Below are 15,180 nucleotides of genomic sequence, written 5' to 3'. Positions count from 1 at the left end.
GGAGCCTTCTTTGATTTCTCTAAATGTGGAGAATATGCCAGTAGAGTACTCAGACTGTCCATCTATATTATTTATTATCCCTTGCCTTGGCCACATGACCAGTCTACTTGTTTTTGCTTACTTATTTACCTGGTGACATCCTCTATTCCAGCTCTTTGAAGTTCTTGATTTGCTATAGGGTCTAGCCTTTTTACACATGCATCTCTCAATTTCCTTTTGCATAGGACTCATTTAGAAGGTCTTAGACTATAAACTTGTCCTTACATATAGCAGATCCCTGATAAGTATTTGTAGAATTAAGTCAGATCACTACTAGAAATTTAGAAATAGTCGAGACCAGACTGGCAGTCTAAAGCCAGTAGAGGTAGGGAGAAAGCCCAATGCCAGTAAAGGTGGGGCCATTAGTACGCACAGAATAAGCGATTCGGAGGATAAGAATATTTAGAGGAAGACTGAGAGGATGTGATAGCCATCTTCAGATATTTGAAGAATAGTCATGAGGTACAGTTGGTTCCAGAGGGCAGAATTAAGGAGCAATAGGTGGAAGTTGTTGAGAGGTAAATTTTATTTCAACATAAGTAAACATTTTCAAAATCAGCACTGTTCAAGTAGGCATTGACTGCTCTGGGAATTATCATAGAACTGAGTTGGAAGGCATCTCAGAGGTCATTGTTGAACCAAACTGAGGGCTAGGAAAGTTAGGTCAGTCAACAAGCATTTAACATGTGTCAGGTATTTCGATAAGTACGCATACAAAGAAAGGCAAAAACAGTCCCTGTCCTCAAGAAGCTTACATCCTAACATAGAGACATGCAAAACAACAATGCACAAGCAGGGTTAATTGCAGATAATCTCAGAGGGAGACACTAGCATTAATGGGTACCTAGAAAAGTTTCTTGCAGAAGGTGGTATTTTAATTTGAGACTTGAATGAAGCTAGGTCACAGGTAGTGAACTCCCCATGTTACTAAAGGTCTGCAAACCATGCTTGTGGATTCTCATTCGATCCTAATTACAGATAAGGGCTGTACTTCTTTGTCCTCTGAGGTCCCAAGAAAGAGGAGGAGGAGGAGGAAGAGGAGAAGAAATAGTGTTTTAAGATTCGCAAAGTGCTTTGCATGCTGTATGTCAGAGGAACCAAGAGGTCACCTAAAAAAAGATAACAGAGGAGGAAACGACCTTGACTCCTGAACAACTACAACCTCCACGAAGCTCACGCACGGCTCGCCGAAAGCACCTGTGATACCGGTAGTCAAGATCTCTGACCCACAAATCCCAAATCCCTTGTGGTTTCCTCCACATTCATTCTCTAAGGCTGAGGGATTTGGGGCGAAGATAACTACAATTCCCAAGATGCCCCAGCTGTAATTCAAAATATTTGCTTCGGTTCTTAGCCCTGAGGCACGCTACACTTGAGGAAAGTGCTAGTTAGTCTTTTCCTAATCATTTTTTTTTAATCCTGATATTACCCCAGAAACTCAAAACCTCCTTCCTATTGGCTCACCCAGTAAGCACTGCAACATTTTATTGGTCAGATGGGCTTCCGGGGAGGAAAGGTTCATAATGGCATTATGATTGGTCTTATTGGGCAGGGAGGTGGGGCTTCGAACCGGCTCCGGGTTGGGGGGGGTGGGGGGAAAATGGCGGCGGAACTGCTGCTGCTCAGCGAAATCGCCGATCCGGCTCGTTTCTTTGCCGACAACCTGCTCAGCGCTGAGGACTGGGGTCCGCGGGGAAGGGGCTCGGGAGGTGGAGGAGGCTACGGCGTGCTGTTTCCATGAGGGGTTTTGAGGAGGGAACTAGTATGAGGAATGCCATTAAGGAATCTCCCTTTACGGCAACCTGGGTGGGGCGTGGTTTCTGGACTGAACTATCTAGGAGCGGAGACGGGGGGGGGCATTTTCCCCTGCGGGTTATCCTCCTTGGGGGGTACCCATTGTAGGAACCGTTGAACTGTTCCTCTGTGCTTCTTTTCACGTGAAACGTGTGAGGAACCCCCTCCCCCTCTATGGGGAAGGTGCAGGGGGTAGAGAGAGTCAGGGATTGTACCACTTTTATGGGGTCGGATTGAGCCCTTTGGATTCTACCACGGTCGGAGTGGGGGTGGGGGGGTATGATGTGGGGGATACCACTGAGAATGGATGGGGGTAATTGCTGTCATATCCACCCTTGCAGACCGAACCCTCTATAATTGCCTTGATGAAGTGACTGAGGAGCAGGCTCAGCTCTTCCGATGCCTGGAGCAAGATGTCCCGGTAAATTTAAGAGCCACAAGACGTCACAGCTGGAAGAGACCTTAGGGGTCCGGTCCAGCCTCCTTATTTTACAGTGGAGAAACTGAGCCCAAGGGAGGTGGAAGTAACTTGGCCAAGGTCATCACCCCCAGCCGGGGCCTGACATCTCTGGGAGCTTACAGTTGCGCCCTGGGGCAGATCTCATCTTGCTGGGGAGTCTTCCTTTCTCTTACTTCATTCTCTCATCTCTCACAGTTTGATAGCGGCTCCCTGGACATGGGCATGGACATCACTTCCCCTGAGCCCCCATGGGACCCACTGCCTATCTTCCCAGGTGAAAGATACCTCATGCCCCGTCTTCCTCATCCTTACCTTGTTTAATTAGCTGTGTATCATCTCTCCCCCCAAATTTCTGAATTTGCTTTCCAACTACTTCCAAATCTCATTTCTTCCCAAGACATGTTTTGGGGAGATACCTTAGCTTGCTCCCACCCATTTTCCAGAAACCCTTATGTTTTCCTCCATTTCTTCAGATATCTCTTTGTACCTCTTACCCTGAGGCTTCCAAGAAGATTCCTCTAAAGGCTCTACATTTTCCCATCCTCCCAAATACTTTCTTAGTTCTCCTTTTATTTTTTAACACAATTTTTATTGGTAAATGTTGACACCAGCATTAGAAATGTCAGTAGAAAAATAAAATTTCAATTGTTTTATCTTATACAAAGATTTGATCTTATTGATTGTTGATGAAATAGTCTTTATGTATTTATTGCTTTTTGGAGGGCAGTTGGGGTTAAGTGACTTGCCCAAGGTCACACAGCTAGTTGGTTTTTTTTTTATAGGCAATTGGGGTTAAGTAACTTGCTCAAGGTTACACAGCCAGTTATTTTTGGGTGTGGTGCTAAGAATCTGAGCCCGGATTCGATCCCCAGGTCATCCCGACACTGGGGCCAGTGCTCTTACTCACTGTGCTACCTGGCCGCCCTGCACAGCTAGTTTTTGTGTTAAGTGTCTGAGGCCGGATTTGAACTCAGGTCTTCCTGACTCCAGGGCTCTATTCACTGTGCCACCTAGCCGCCCCTGAAATAGTCTTAATACAAAAGGGTATACTGATTTGAGTTAGAACCAGCATACACAGTGTGTGAACAAGGGTAAAGAGCCTTCTGAATGTCAATGGTTAATGGCACCAGTGCTTTACATTCAACAAAATTGTTCTTTGGTGTTTTTTTAATTAGAGTTTATAACACAACAAGACTATAACTTAAACCCCTAACTCTCCTTTTAGACCTTTCTATCTTACTCACCACCCTCCTACACACCCTTCACTTCCAGACCTACCCATGAAGTCAGAACCTTCTTCCCCTTGCTCTTCCTCTTCTCTCAGCTCCGAATCATCACTCCTCTCCACGGAGCCCCTTGGCCAGGTGAGAGTTTCATTTCCCTTCTACTCGGATGGCAAATCATCTTCTTAGTTTCATTCACATGTTATTTGTGAGTTATTCATCCTTAGTTTGACAGCCTTCTTCCCCACCTCTTCTTCCATCTGTTTTACTCTGTCTTTCTTTCCATTTCCTGCAGGCCTCTGTGGAAGAAGAGGTACTTGGTGTGAAGATAGAATCTTCTAGCCCTCCACACTGCCTCTTGGGGAGTGTTCTGAAACCTTCACTTGGAGCTATCCAGATTAGTTCGGGCCTCACCCCAGAAGACCCTTCAGGTAGTCATTGCTTTTTCTTCCCCCTCTCTAGGCTTCCATTGTGTGATGGCAAGGAAGAAGTAGGGGATGGCAGACAACTGGAAAAGAGACCATCAGGGAGGGGAGATTAAGGGCTAGAGTTATGGGAAAACAAGACCAGAGAGATGTAGATGTCCTATTCCTGTCTCACTTTCCTAGTCCATATTCCAAACATTCAACCAGGTAATGAATCTCATCTTACTTTGCATTCCTTCAGCCTTTACAGATTACACTTGTGTACTATTCTGCAAATATTCTCAAGTGATCTGAAGTGATCTCCCTCATGATTGATTACTAAAAAAAATAATATGGAGGGCTTGATGCATGCCTTGAACTGTGGAAAGTGCAAGATGTCCTCTGCCCCCAAAGAACTTTAAGGAAAGGTCAAAATAGGGCAGTTTTATTAAGTGTTTACTAAGTGCCAGGCTCTCTGCTAGATGCTGGGGATACAAATGCAAGCAGACAATATAGTTGCTGCCCACTAGGAGCTTCTGTTCTAGAGAAGATGAAACAAGAAGGGGATCAGGAGAGTGATAGGGAGTGTGGCACGGCATAACATTGATGTCTGGGCAAAAACCAACCTCAAGGTTAATGGGGAGGAGGTAGAGTGATGGCCTAAGTAGTGGCAGCATGACTGGGGTAGGCAAGGAAGAAAATACATTGAAGTAATATTGCACAGGATCTTATGAGTCAGTGCCAAATTTAGAGGACAGGTATAGTGCTGTAAGGTTGGGAAGGAAGCCCCCTTATTGCAAGTGCAGTTGCGAGGGAAAATGTCATTGGAAGAGGTAGAATTTAGTCTGGAACCTAGAAAACTGGGAGAATTTGGAGCAAGAGGAGAGGAAAAAGTAGTGTATTTTAGTTAGGAAAAGCAGTATTACTAAAGGAGCAGGGGTTTAAATGGACACAGTGCGTTCTTGGAGCAATGAGACATTAGCCTGGCTTGGAATTTAGGGTTTGGATTGGTAAGTAGCAGAAGATAAAGTTGAGTGAGTAGGTTGTGGCCTTAAAAATGTTTATTAAGTTGAACCGAATTGTGAAGGGTCTGGATTGGCAGGATGAGATAATGTATGTGAAAATGTTATATAGCCGTAAAGTACTATGTAAATATAGACTGTTACTGTTATTACTCTATCCTATAGGCAGTGGGAAACAGTGGAAAGAGTTTGATTAGAGAAGAACCTGATAAAAGCAGTGTATGAAGAAGACTGTGGTAGTAGTGAGTGGGTTTTATTTTAAGAGTTGAGGGGGTAGGGTGGGGGGAAAGGGCAAGAGGCTAAAAGCAGGAAGACCAGTTAGATTATTACAGTATTCCAAGATTAGCGGTGATGAAGACCTGAATTAGAATCACATTAATGGGAATGGAAAGGGATAGCTATAAGATATTTTGAAGGCATAATTGTCTCTCACCCTACATATCCAGTCATGTGCTAGATGTTATCTTTTCTATTTCCACAATATCTTGTATGTACCCTTCCTTCTCTCTACTCACATAGCCTAGTAGAGACTCTTATCATCTCACTCATTGACTCTTGAAATGATTGCAAGTCTTAGCTTACTCCAATCCATTGTTTACATAGCCACCAAAGTAATTTTCCTAAAGTGTAGGTCCAACCATGCCACTTGTCCCCCCCAAACCTCTTTTTTCCCACCTTGCAGATTTACAGATCAAGACAGAACCCATCTCACCTTCTTCCCATCTTAGCTCAGAGGCCTCATTGCTCTCTACAGAATCCCCCAGTAAGGTATGCCTCACCTCTTACCTTCTCCCCAATCAGTTTACCAACACCTCACTTCCCAACCCCACCCTGGGGTATAAGAAGTTTTTCCCTAACCAAAATACCTCCTGACCATTCCTCTTCCTCTCCCCTCCCCACTACTCCTTTCTCCTCTCTTTACACCCTGCATTCTGTGCCTTCTCTGCAGCCCCTTATAGAAGAGGAGGTGTTAGGAGTAAAGACAGAATCACCAGCTCCTCCACTCTGCCTTCTAGGGGATGTCCATACTTCCCCATTCGGATCAGTCCAGATTAATGTGGGTCCAACCCCTGATGGTGCCTCAGGTAACGTCCATCCTACCTCCTGAGTTTCATAATTTAAAGGGCCTGCCTTCCTGATAACTCTTCTTTTTGTCCCTTCCCCAGGAAAGGCCCCACCCCACCGGAAGCCACCACTACAACCAAAGCCTGTTATGGTGTCAAACATCCCACTGCCTCCCCGAAATTCACCTCCCAGTACCACAGTCTTGTTGCAGCCCCTAGGCCAACCCCCACCAGGTATGGAAGAAGGGAACCAGGGCTGAATCCAGGAAGGCTACCACTTCTTGAACCCTTGAACTAGGAATGCTCAAAATAAAGTACAGGCTGCCTACCTTACTCTACTCTTTATATTCCCTCTCTCCACTCAGTCCCATCTGGGCCTTCTGTAGTCCTTTTCCAGGGCCCTGTTCAAGTACAACCACCTATGGGGGAGAGCCCAGCTCCCCCCACTCCCCGATTGGAGAGGAAGAGCATTGTTCCAGCTCCCATGCCTGGGACTCCATGCCCTCCAGAGGTGGATGTAAGTATTAGGAAGAAGTGAGGGTAGTAGATTAGGGAGAAAACTTATTGTTAAGAAAAAGAAGTTGACAAAGTTGGAGATGAGACATGGGGACAGTGGGAGAATAGGACCAGAAAGAATGGAGTCCTGGCCTAGGGATGCAGGGTCGGGGTGGAGGGTGTGTCTTAAGCAGTGGTTCTGAGGAAGGGGAGAGACAAGGGCTGAAAATCCTAAGACCTTCTACTCCAGCAGGGTTGAACTTTGTGTCTTGAGGAGGGGATTCAGAAGGAAAATTCCCTATGCTAACTGTAGAGAAAAAAAAGCTAGAAGTGCAGTAAGAATTTTTCTTACTGGGGATTGTTGTTATTCAGTTGTTTTCACTCTTCTCTGACTCTTTGTGACCCTATTTGAGGTTTTCTTGGCAAAGATATTGGAGTGGTTTCCCATTTCCTTCTCCAGCTCATTTTACAGATGAGGAAACTGAGGCAAACAGGTTTAAATTTGCCTAAGGTCACACAGTTAGTCTCTGAAGCTAGATTTAAACTGAGGAAGATGAGTCTTCCTGACTCTAGGCCCAGCACTCTCTTTACTGAGCCAGAACAAGGGGAAGTTATAGGAATAATTTTTTCTCAGAGAGGTCAAGAGAGGGAAGAGAGAACCCCCCCCCCCCCAGCTGCCAGGATAAGGAAACCAGAAAGCAAGTCTGTCAGAGGTCTTGGGAGGGTCTTCTCTCTGGACTTGGGAGCAGGACTGGAGGTCTCTGAGAAGGGAGTGTCCCTGACTTCTTCACCCTCAATATATACACATCCAGGCAAAGCTGCTGAAGCGTCAGCAGCGGATGATCAAGAACCGTGAGTCAGCCTGTCAGTCTCGGCGGAAAAAGAAGGAATATCTGCAAGGGCTGGAGGCCCGCCTCCAAGTGGTCCTTGCAGACAACCAGCAGCTCCGCCGAGAGAATGCAGCTCTCCGAAGACGGCTGGAAGGGCTGCTGGCCGAGGTGAGGGCCCTGGGGCCCAGGGGAGCCTGGCCACTGAGAGCAACCTCATGGTGACTTACTCTGCCCCCTTTATTTTCTGCCCTTCCAGAACAACGAACTAAAGTTTGGGTCTGGGAACAGGAAGGTAATCTGTGTCATGGTATTCCTTCTCTTCATTGCCTTCAACTTTGGGCCTGTGAGGTAAGGGCTCCATTTCCCCTTCGTTTTGTGTGCCTTACAGTTGAGCAAGGTGAAACCGGACTGAGGCTTCCCATTTCCCTTGCTTTGGGGCAGAGCCCATTCAGTCTCTTGAAGGCTTATTTTGGCTGCCTTTTCATTCACTTTCACATACTCTGGAAGCTCCTGGGCCTCCCTTTTGTCTCTAAAATTTCATATAAACTCTTCAGTTTGGTATTCAAAGCCCTTCACAGCTGGGGTTCTACTGGCCTTTTCCATTCCACTATTTCCCTTTATCTGCCCTGGCCCTCCCTCCTTCAGCCAAATGAATTTACTTTGTGATTGCATATGTCATGCTTCATCTTCCACCTCCATGCCTTTCTAGTCTAGTCACTTCCCCTTGGCCCCTCCCCATGCCCAGGTAGGTTGTCCCTTCTTATCCCTGAAACTGCTTTGCATATACTTTACTTTGTAGATAAATTTCCCCACAGAATGTAAACTCCTTGAGGGCAGGGATTGTTTTCCTTTTTGTCTTTTTATCCTTAGCATATAACAAAGTGCCTGGCATAAAAAGTGCTTAATGATTGTTTTCTGAATTTAATTAAATTGGGTTTAATTAAATAAATAGGGAGTATAAGGCATAGTTATTGATTCCTTCTTGCCCATGCAAATTATAGTGTCCATCTTCTGTCCTTTACAAGTTTAACGATATAGGTCATCATGGCTCTCAGATCTGCTATAGTCTGGGATAAATATAGAACAGGAGGGATTGAGAGGTCAGTGGGTTATTGGGTCCTTTCCCTCTTGGACCCAGGAGGCTTGGCTTCTAATCTGGGCTGTCACTTCCTAGTTTTGTGATTGTGGCCAATTCATTTAACTTCTGTGACTCTTAGTTTTGTCATGTCAAATATGGATAATAATACTCTTCTTATTCCACAGGTTTTCTGTAAGGAAAGCACTTGGTAAACCTTCAGGTGCTATATAAATGTGTATTATCGTTAATATTATTATTTTCTCTTCTTCCCTAGCATCAATGAATCACCTCCAGCTCCAGCCTCACCTCAGATGGGCAAGGAAGAGTCTTGGCCCCAGAGGCATCTCCTGGAGTTTTCAGAGCAAGGGGTAGTTCCTGGGGAGGACACCCAGGGGACACCACTGGGTCACAAGGAATCACAGCCTAGGCCATCTGGCCAGTCACATTTCAAGTAAGATGAGACTCACTGGCATGCCTGGAATATACTCCTTCCTCACCTCCACATCTTCAGTCTTTACTTTTTTTCCCAGTTCAGTCCAAGTACCATCTTCTGCATGAGACTTTTCCTGACCCCTCCTCCCTCCCATTAGTGCTTTCTCCTGAAAATTTGCCTTGTATTTATTTCATATATTCTTGTGTAGGTGTCACTGTCAAATGAATGTGAGCCCCTTGAAAGCAACGACTTTTATTTTTGTCTTTGTATACCCATTGTCTGGCACAGTGGTATATCTAGGTGCTTAGTAAGTGTTTGTTGATTGATTGAAGCCCTGTCTACTGAGTGAGGATGAAAGCTGTCTTACCAAAGCTACTCATCTCTTCTTGAGTTTCAGTCTTGCCACCTTCTGCTCCTCTCCTTGCCCTAATTCTAGAAACCTCTGATTCCCCCAGTCTGTCTTGTTGGAGGTAGGAGGAACAAGCTTTAACTGTGTACCCCTTCCCTGCTCTCCTCCAGGAACCTAACAACCTTTCCCAAGGGAGCCAAGGAGCTGTTACTGAGAGACTTAGACCAGTTCTTCCTCTCCTCTGACTGTCGTCACTTCAACCGGACTGAGTCTCTCCGGTAAGGGGGATCTTTTGTGGTGGGGCAGAGGCCCTCTTGGGGTGTTCTCTTCATCTCTTTCTTTTCCCCCTGGTCTAGACTGATGATAGGTTTCCCTGTACTGAGAGATCATGTGCCCATCTCCACCATATCCTCTGTTCTAGGCTTCTTTACTCTGTAGCCTTGACCTTGTACATGTGCATAAGTGTGTGTGTTGATTTTTCATGGGGGGAGTGACAGGGAGGTAGCATGTTGGAGTGGGATAATTTCTCAGGGACTCTCATTCCAAGGCTGGGCCAGGGGGACAGTGTTCAATCTATCCCCTGGCTCATTCCCCCTAGGCTTGCAGATGAACTTAGTGGCTGGGTCCAGCGACATCAGAGTGGAAGAAAGAGAAGTCCTCAGCCCCGGAAAGTCAGGGAAAAACAGGTAGGAGATGGATGGAGGCTTTAGTGGGCCAAGCAATAGTGGTTTAGAAAACCAGGTGGGGAAGGTATAGAGATCCTGGAGGACAGAGGGGGAGCTAGAAAAGTGGGAGTAGGGTTTGAACAGTGAGGGAACTCTGGGTGGTTAGGAATACTAAATATGGAAAGACCTAGGAATTTGAATTGGAGAGAGATTCTTGAGTGTGGTTGGGGCGGTAGCAGCTTCCAGTAGCTGCTTTGAGGATACTGCTGTCTCTCTGCCCATCCCTATATCCTTAGATTCCTTTTTTTGCAGAAGTCTCACCATTGGAAGAAACCACCTCCAGCCTGGTCAGTCCCTCCTCGGCCCTCCGGCCCTGCCGAAAGGTGAGTCAGGGCTGCTGTGTGTCTGTCCTTTCCACTAAGGGAAGCCCTTGCATCCTCTCGGATGGAATTTGAATATTGTGTTGGGATGTCCTCCTGTCATTCCCAGTCCTCTCTCCACCCTCACCAGGGATTCTGTGAGCCAGCTGCAGCTATATCATCACCCCAGGCGTACACAGCCAGAGTTCCTAGATGCCATTGACCGTCGGGAAGACACATTCTATGTCGTTTCCTTCCGAAGGGTGAGCCTCTCAGCCTGCAGTCAGTATTCACAAGTGGAGGAGGGGGCAGGGCCAGGGTAAGATTGCCGGGTTCGGGGCACACTGCTACTTTTAGCCTCATGCTCTGCCAGCATGGTCACATTCAGGCTTCTGCACTCACTCCACTGGTCTGACAGGGCCTCTGGGGAGAGGGGCAAGCAGTGAAGGGAGGCACAGATGACAGATGCCCACCCCTGGCCTGTTCCTTCTCATTTGCTCTGCACGCAGTAGATGTTTAGTAAATGGCGATGAATGATTATGGTTCTCTAGGATCACCTGTTGCTCCCAGCAATTAGCCACAACAAGACTTCTCGCCCAAAGATGTCTTTGGTGATGCCAGCCATGGCCCCCAATGGTAATTCTTCTTTCTTCTAGAGGATGGAATAGGATGGGAATAAGACTTCAAAATCAGAGTGCCTAAAGGATTAGTCTTGGGGAACAGTCAGGCTTGAGGGGGAAATGGGCAACAGAAGTATTGGGCAGACATGAAAGAACAGAGTAGGATAATAACTGGGGGAATGGGAGGAGCCTGGGTCCTAGTGCCAGAAGCATCACTCACCTCTTTGTTCTGTTCTTTCATTCTTCATATAACCTTCATGGCTCAACACATGTGCCCTCTCCTGTTTTGTCCCATTTCTCTCTCCACACATGCTTGTCCTGTTACCTGCCTTTTTTCCTCTTTCTCATTCTTGTTGGCTTCTTCCATTATTCAAATTCCACCCACTGAGTGCCTAACCTGCCTTCCTCCCGCCACAGAGACCCTGTCAGGCCGAGGCAACACAGGGGACTATGAGGTGATGATGCAGATTGAATGTGAGGTCATGGACACCAGGGTCATCCACATCAAGAGTTCCACAGTGCCCCCCTCCCTTCGAAAGCAGCCCCCCCCTCCTCCTGGCAATACTTCAGGCAACCCCTTGCCCCCTCCAGCACCTAGCTCTTCTAGGCAAGCTCCTCACCAGCCCTTCTACCTCTCTCACCCCTAACAGCTCAAGCTCGCACTGACTTAAAGTTGAGAATGTGGTGGGGTGTGCCCTCTGTTTCTCTAATCCAGGGCTTGGCATGAATAAGGCACTTATTTGGGGATTGGACTGTCCCCTCTACCTAGTTCCCTTTTCTGTATAGAAGATTCAGCTCTTCTCCAGTCCCCCAGTCCCTGCTTCCTTCTTGGAGGAAGGGGTATTGGGTAAGCTCCATTTTTTGTGGGCTCCTGCACATACCCCTTATTCTGCTTTTTCTCTGGTGTTGTGGGGGGGAGACTAGTCCCCAGGTGGGACCAAGGTTTTTACATTTTGTGGGGAGGTTATTGGGGAAGAAAGGGGAGAAGGGATGATTGGGAGGCAATTGAAATTTGTGTGTTCTCTTTTTTTATTCTTAAATAAATAGGAAGGAGTGGAGAAATAGTACTTTCCTTTCTGGGTTTTCATTTGGGCTTTAGGGGAAAAGTGTATTCAGTGCTCCAAGGAGTGTATTCTTAACCAGAGAGAAAACAGAAAGACAGCTGGATCTGGGGTGGGGTGGGTGTATCATCACAGACCTAATGTCATCACCTACCCCCTTCATTCCTCCTCCCTGCTGTGGGCTATGTCTAGCTCTAACACAGGGTGTGGGGAAAGGAAGAGAGGGTGTCCTCAGAACTGACAAACTGATGGATGCACAGCCTTGGACTGTTTGTATAAACAGGATGGAATGGGGACTTCCCCATCCCTTGGGACCAACAGTCATTGGACCCCTACACTGCCACCAGTCCTGCCTGTCCCACAGTCACCAACCTCCCACAGTCACCTTGGCTTTTCTTCCTAGACAAACAATTAAAAGAGGCCAGAGGGATGGATCCATGCCTGGGAAGGAGGGGCCACTATAGGGTAGTGGGTGAGATTCAGAGTAGGGTGGGGTAGCCTTATACTTCAGCTCAGAGAGATTTGGAACCCCAATAGTGGGGGGGGGGAGGAGAAGACCTGAATTGGATGGTACAAAATACATTGTCGGCCCTGATTTAGTGGGGGGAGGTTTAGGAGGGAGAAAGAGGAAGTTGGAGGTGGGGGAGTTGTTGGGAAGGGGTCTCTACTCAGTTGTTCCTGTGAACCACCCCTGGGACATGACCCTGCTGAATTATCCTAGGTCAGAAAGAGCCTGTAGGCTGGGCTGGGCTGGAAGCCCATAGGACTGGACATGGGCCACCCCGGGACTGGAGCCCAGGTCTACAGGGGAGGGACAGGACCTCACGTGTCCAACCAGGCCCTGCCTCTGCGTCAACCCCCCCCCCCCCAAAAAAAATACATGTTTGGGATGAAAACAGATTGGGTAACCATGGCAACCTGGAACAGGGGCTCCCAGGAACTAGACCTTTTTTTCCCTCAGAAAGGCCTCTCTGGCTTCTCACCCCTTTTCCCATAGTCCCCTTGCCCTTTTCCTTCCAAACACTTTCTCCCTTGTATTCCTTTTCCCTTTTCCATTTCTTTGCCCTTTCTTGTTTTACTTCCCCTTCTTTAGGCCCTACATTCTTCCTTTCCCTTAACCCATTTCCTTTCTTCCTGTCCCCTCACCCAATAGTACCTGGTACCCTGTTGATGACAGACTGGAGATGGCCTTGGAAAGGAGTAGTCAGGGTTGGGGTCTTTTAGAGAGAAAAGTTGTGGGGGAGGGAGAGGGGCACTTTGGGGGTGGACAAAAGTGTGGAAGGCATTAGTTAACCTACGATGAACACAGAACATCTTTATTAATTTTCCTCCTATTCACATCACTTTCTGGGTCAGGGCCATTCCAAGTCTCTTCCCCTCTCAGGCTGGGTGAAGAAGTAATGCACACACCCTCACCTTCCCTCATTCCATCCGATCCTCTTCCTTGTTTAGTTCCCTCACCCCACATTCATTGCCTATGTTGGTGCTCGTCTCTCCTTCCAGCCCTCCTGCCTTTTTCTTCTTTTTAGTCCCTATCGCTTGTTTAGTTTACACTTCTCTGCTTTTTCTTGATATTCTGATTTCCTTCTCTCTCCCATCATGCATTTCCCTTCCTCAGTTTTCTTTTCTCCATCTTCATTCCTTTAATATTTTTATTTTCCTCTGTTGTTCCTACCAATTTTCCTTTCTCTGCTTCTCCCCTTCCCCCCCCCCCACTCAATTTCTTTTTTCTATCAGTGAATCCTGTTTCATCCTGTCTGTTTCTTTGTCCTCTCTTCTGTTCTTTTCTGGTTCTTTTCCTTCACTTCTGTTCCCTCCCTCTCCCCCAACCCACCCCTCCCCACTCCAATCCCCTGTCCCCTTCCCAGCTGTGGGGGCCAGGACTAAGGCGCCCAGTGTTTGCCTCATCGCTCTGCTATGGCTTCTGGATACACCACATCTGGATTCCGGGGCCCAGATGTGTGGTTGCCACAGCGACCCTGGTCCTCTGGTAAATATGAGCGCCCACCCTCCTAACAGCAAAAAAGAAAACAATTGTGTGACTTTCATTTGTCACGAAATTGAGATTTCTCCCCCACACCCATTTCATTAGATTAAGGGAATCCTAGGGGTCCACAATTCCCTCTCCCTGTCACTTTATCCTTTTTTTTAGACTTAACTCCATCCCCCTTCTTCCCTTAATCTTTTTTTCTCTCTATTCCTTGCAGTTCCTTTAATTTATCTTACTGAGTCTGTATATTAAACTGCTTTTTAAAAAAGTAAAATAAGGGTCAGATTCCTCACCCTCAGGCCCCTTTCCTGCATGAGTCTGAAAAGAAGTCATTCCATTGAAGCTCATTTTACATTTCTCTCTTTGCTAATCGGTCTCATCTCAGCCCTTAAGTCTTTCACTTTCAATTTTGGTCCCTTACTCTCTCAGTAGTCATCCTCTGAGGGATGTCATGCCATTTCTTCTTCCTTTTGGAGGAGTTTTTCCCTTTGGCCTTTTCCCTCTTCTCCCTATTGCACCTGTTCCTCTCTTCTCTCCTTTCCCTCTTCTGTCCCTGTGCTCCTTTCTCCCTCTAACATCTCTTCCCTTTTCTTATCTCTGTTTCTCCTGATTCTCCAAATCAATCAGTCTGACTTCCCTCTCCCTTTGTGGTTGGCAGAAACCTGGGAAAAAGAACAAATTAACAGTAACGAGGTGGAGATCCCTCATACCCCAAAGACATGCAACCCAGAGAGGATTTGAACTTGATATTAAGGAAAGACTTCTTAACAATCACAGCTGTCCAAAAGTGGAATGGGCTGTCTCAGGAAGTAATGGGCTCTCTGCAAGCCAAGGCTAGGTGATCACTTCAGTGAGATCACTGTAGAGAGATTTCTTGAGGTCCTTTGCAAAAATAAAATTTCTCAGCTACATCCCCAACTTCAAGTTACTCTAGAAACCACCTAGAAAGCTCCACTGGCCCAGATCCCAGACCTCAGAAGTGACCACTCCACTCTGGAAGTACCCAGGCACTCAATCTCAGAGGCTCTGCCTCTGCTCTCCAACCTGTCACTCCTCCTCATAACCCAAAACCTGCTAACCATTAGGAACTCAGTCATTCTTTCCCTACCTCTCCATCTTTAATTTCTCTCCCCCAATAAAATCTCTCTCTCTTCCCAGACACTCTGTCCCCCAAACTTATGATGTCCTCCCTAAATCCCTTCCTAGTCTCTGGTATCTTTCATCCCATTTGTCTCAGGCATTGTTTTCTTTTGATATATTCAGATCCCACCTCAACTGCCTCCTATCCCTATCC

At 46.8% G+C, this 15,180-nt stretch overlaps 1 protein-coding gene across 5 annotated transcripts; it reads left to right on the top strand.

Annotated features, from left to right (window-relative positions):
- Positions 1–1,593: 1,593 nt before the first annotated feature.
- ATF6B (activating transcription factor 6 beta) lies at positions 1,594–11,902 on the top strand. Of its 5 annotated transcripts, none has more exons than XM_069073327.1 (18): positions 1,594–1,724; positions 2,175–2,254; positions 2,489–2,567; positions 3,566–3,657; positions 3,812–3,947; positions 5,625–5,710; positions 5,892–6,027; positions 6,109–6,240; positions 6,372–6,523; positions 7,314–7,499; positions 7,588–7,679; positions 8,684–8,860; positions 9,362–9,469; positions 9,790–9,877; positions 10,169–10,239; positions 10,367–10,478; positions 10,767–10,851; positions 11,253–11,902. In XM_069073327.1, exons 1-18 carry the CDS (start codon positions 1,640–1,642, stop codon positions 11,480–11,482), a joined length of 2,127 nt encoding a protein of 708 aa, XP_068929428.1. In that variant the 5' UTR covers positions 1,594–1,639; the 3' UTR covers positions 11,483–11,902. The 5 variants fall into 5 exon arrangements, with proteins under 5 accessions (XP_068929428.1, XP_068929426.1, XP_068929425.1 ...); XM_069073325.1 differs by having other exon boundaries at positions 10,346–10,478; XM_069073324.1 differs by having other exon boundaries at positions 1,594–1,748.
- Positions 11,903–15,180: the final 3,278 nt, after the last annotated feature.

The sequence above is a fragment of the Petaurus breviceps genome, unplaced genomic scaffold (genome assembly GCF_028583685.1).
Source record: "Petaurus breviceps papuanus isolate PSGF00001 unplaced genomic scaffold, PetGlider_PUasm1.0 90865, whole genome shotgun sequence".
NCBI classification, from domain to species: Eukaryota; Metazoa; Chordata; class Mammalia; order Diprotodontia; family Petauridae; genus Petaurus; species Petaurus breviceps.
The sequence above is the reverse complement of the archived record's forward strand: the minus strand, read 5'-3'. Positions and strand labels throughout refer to the sequence as shown.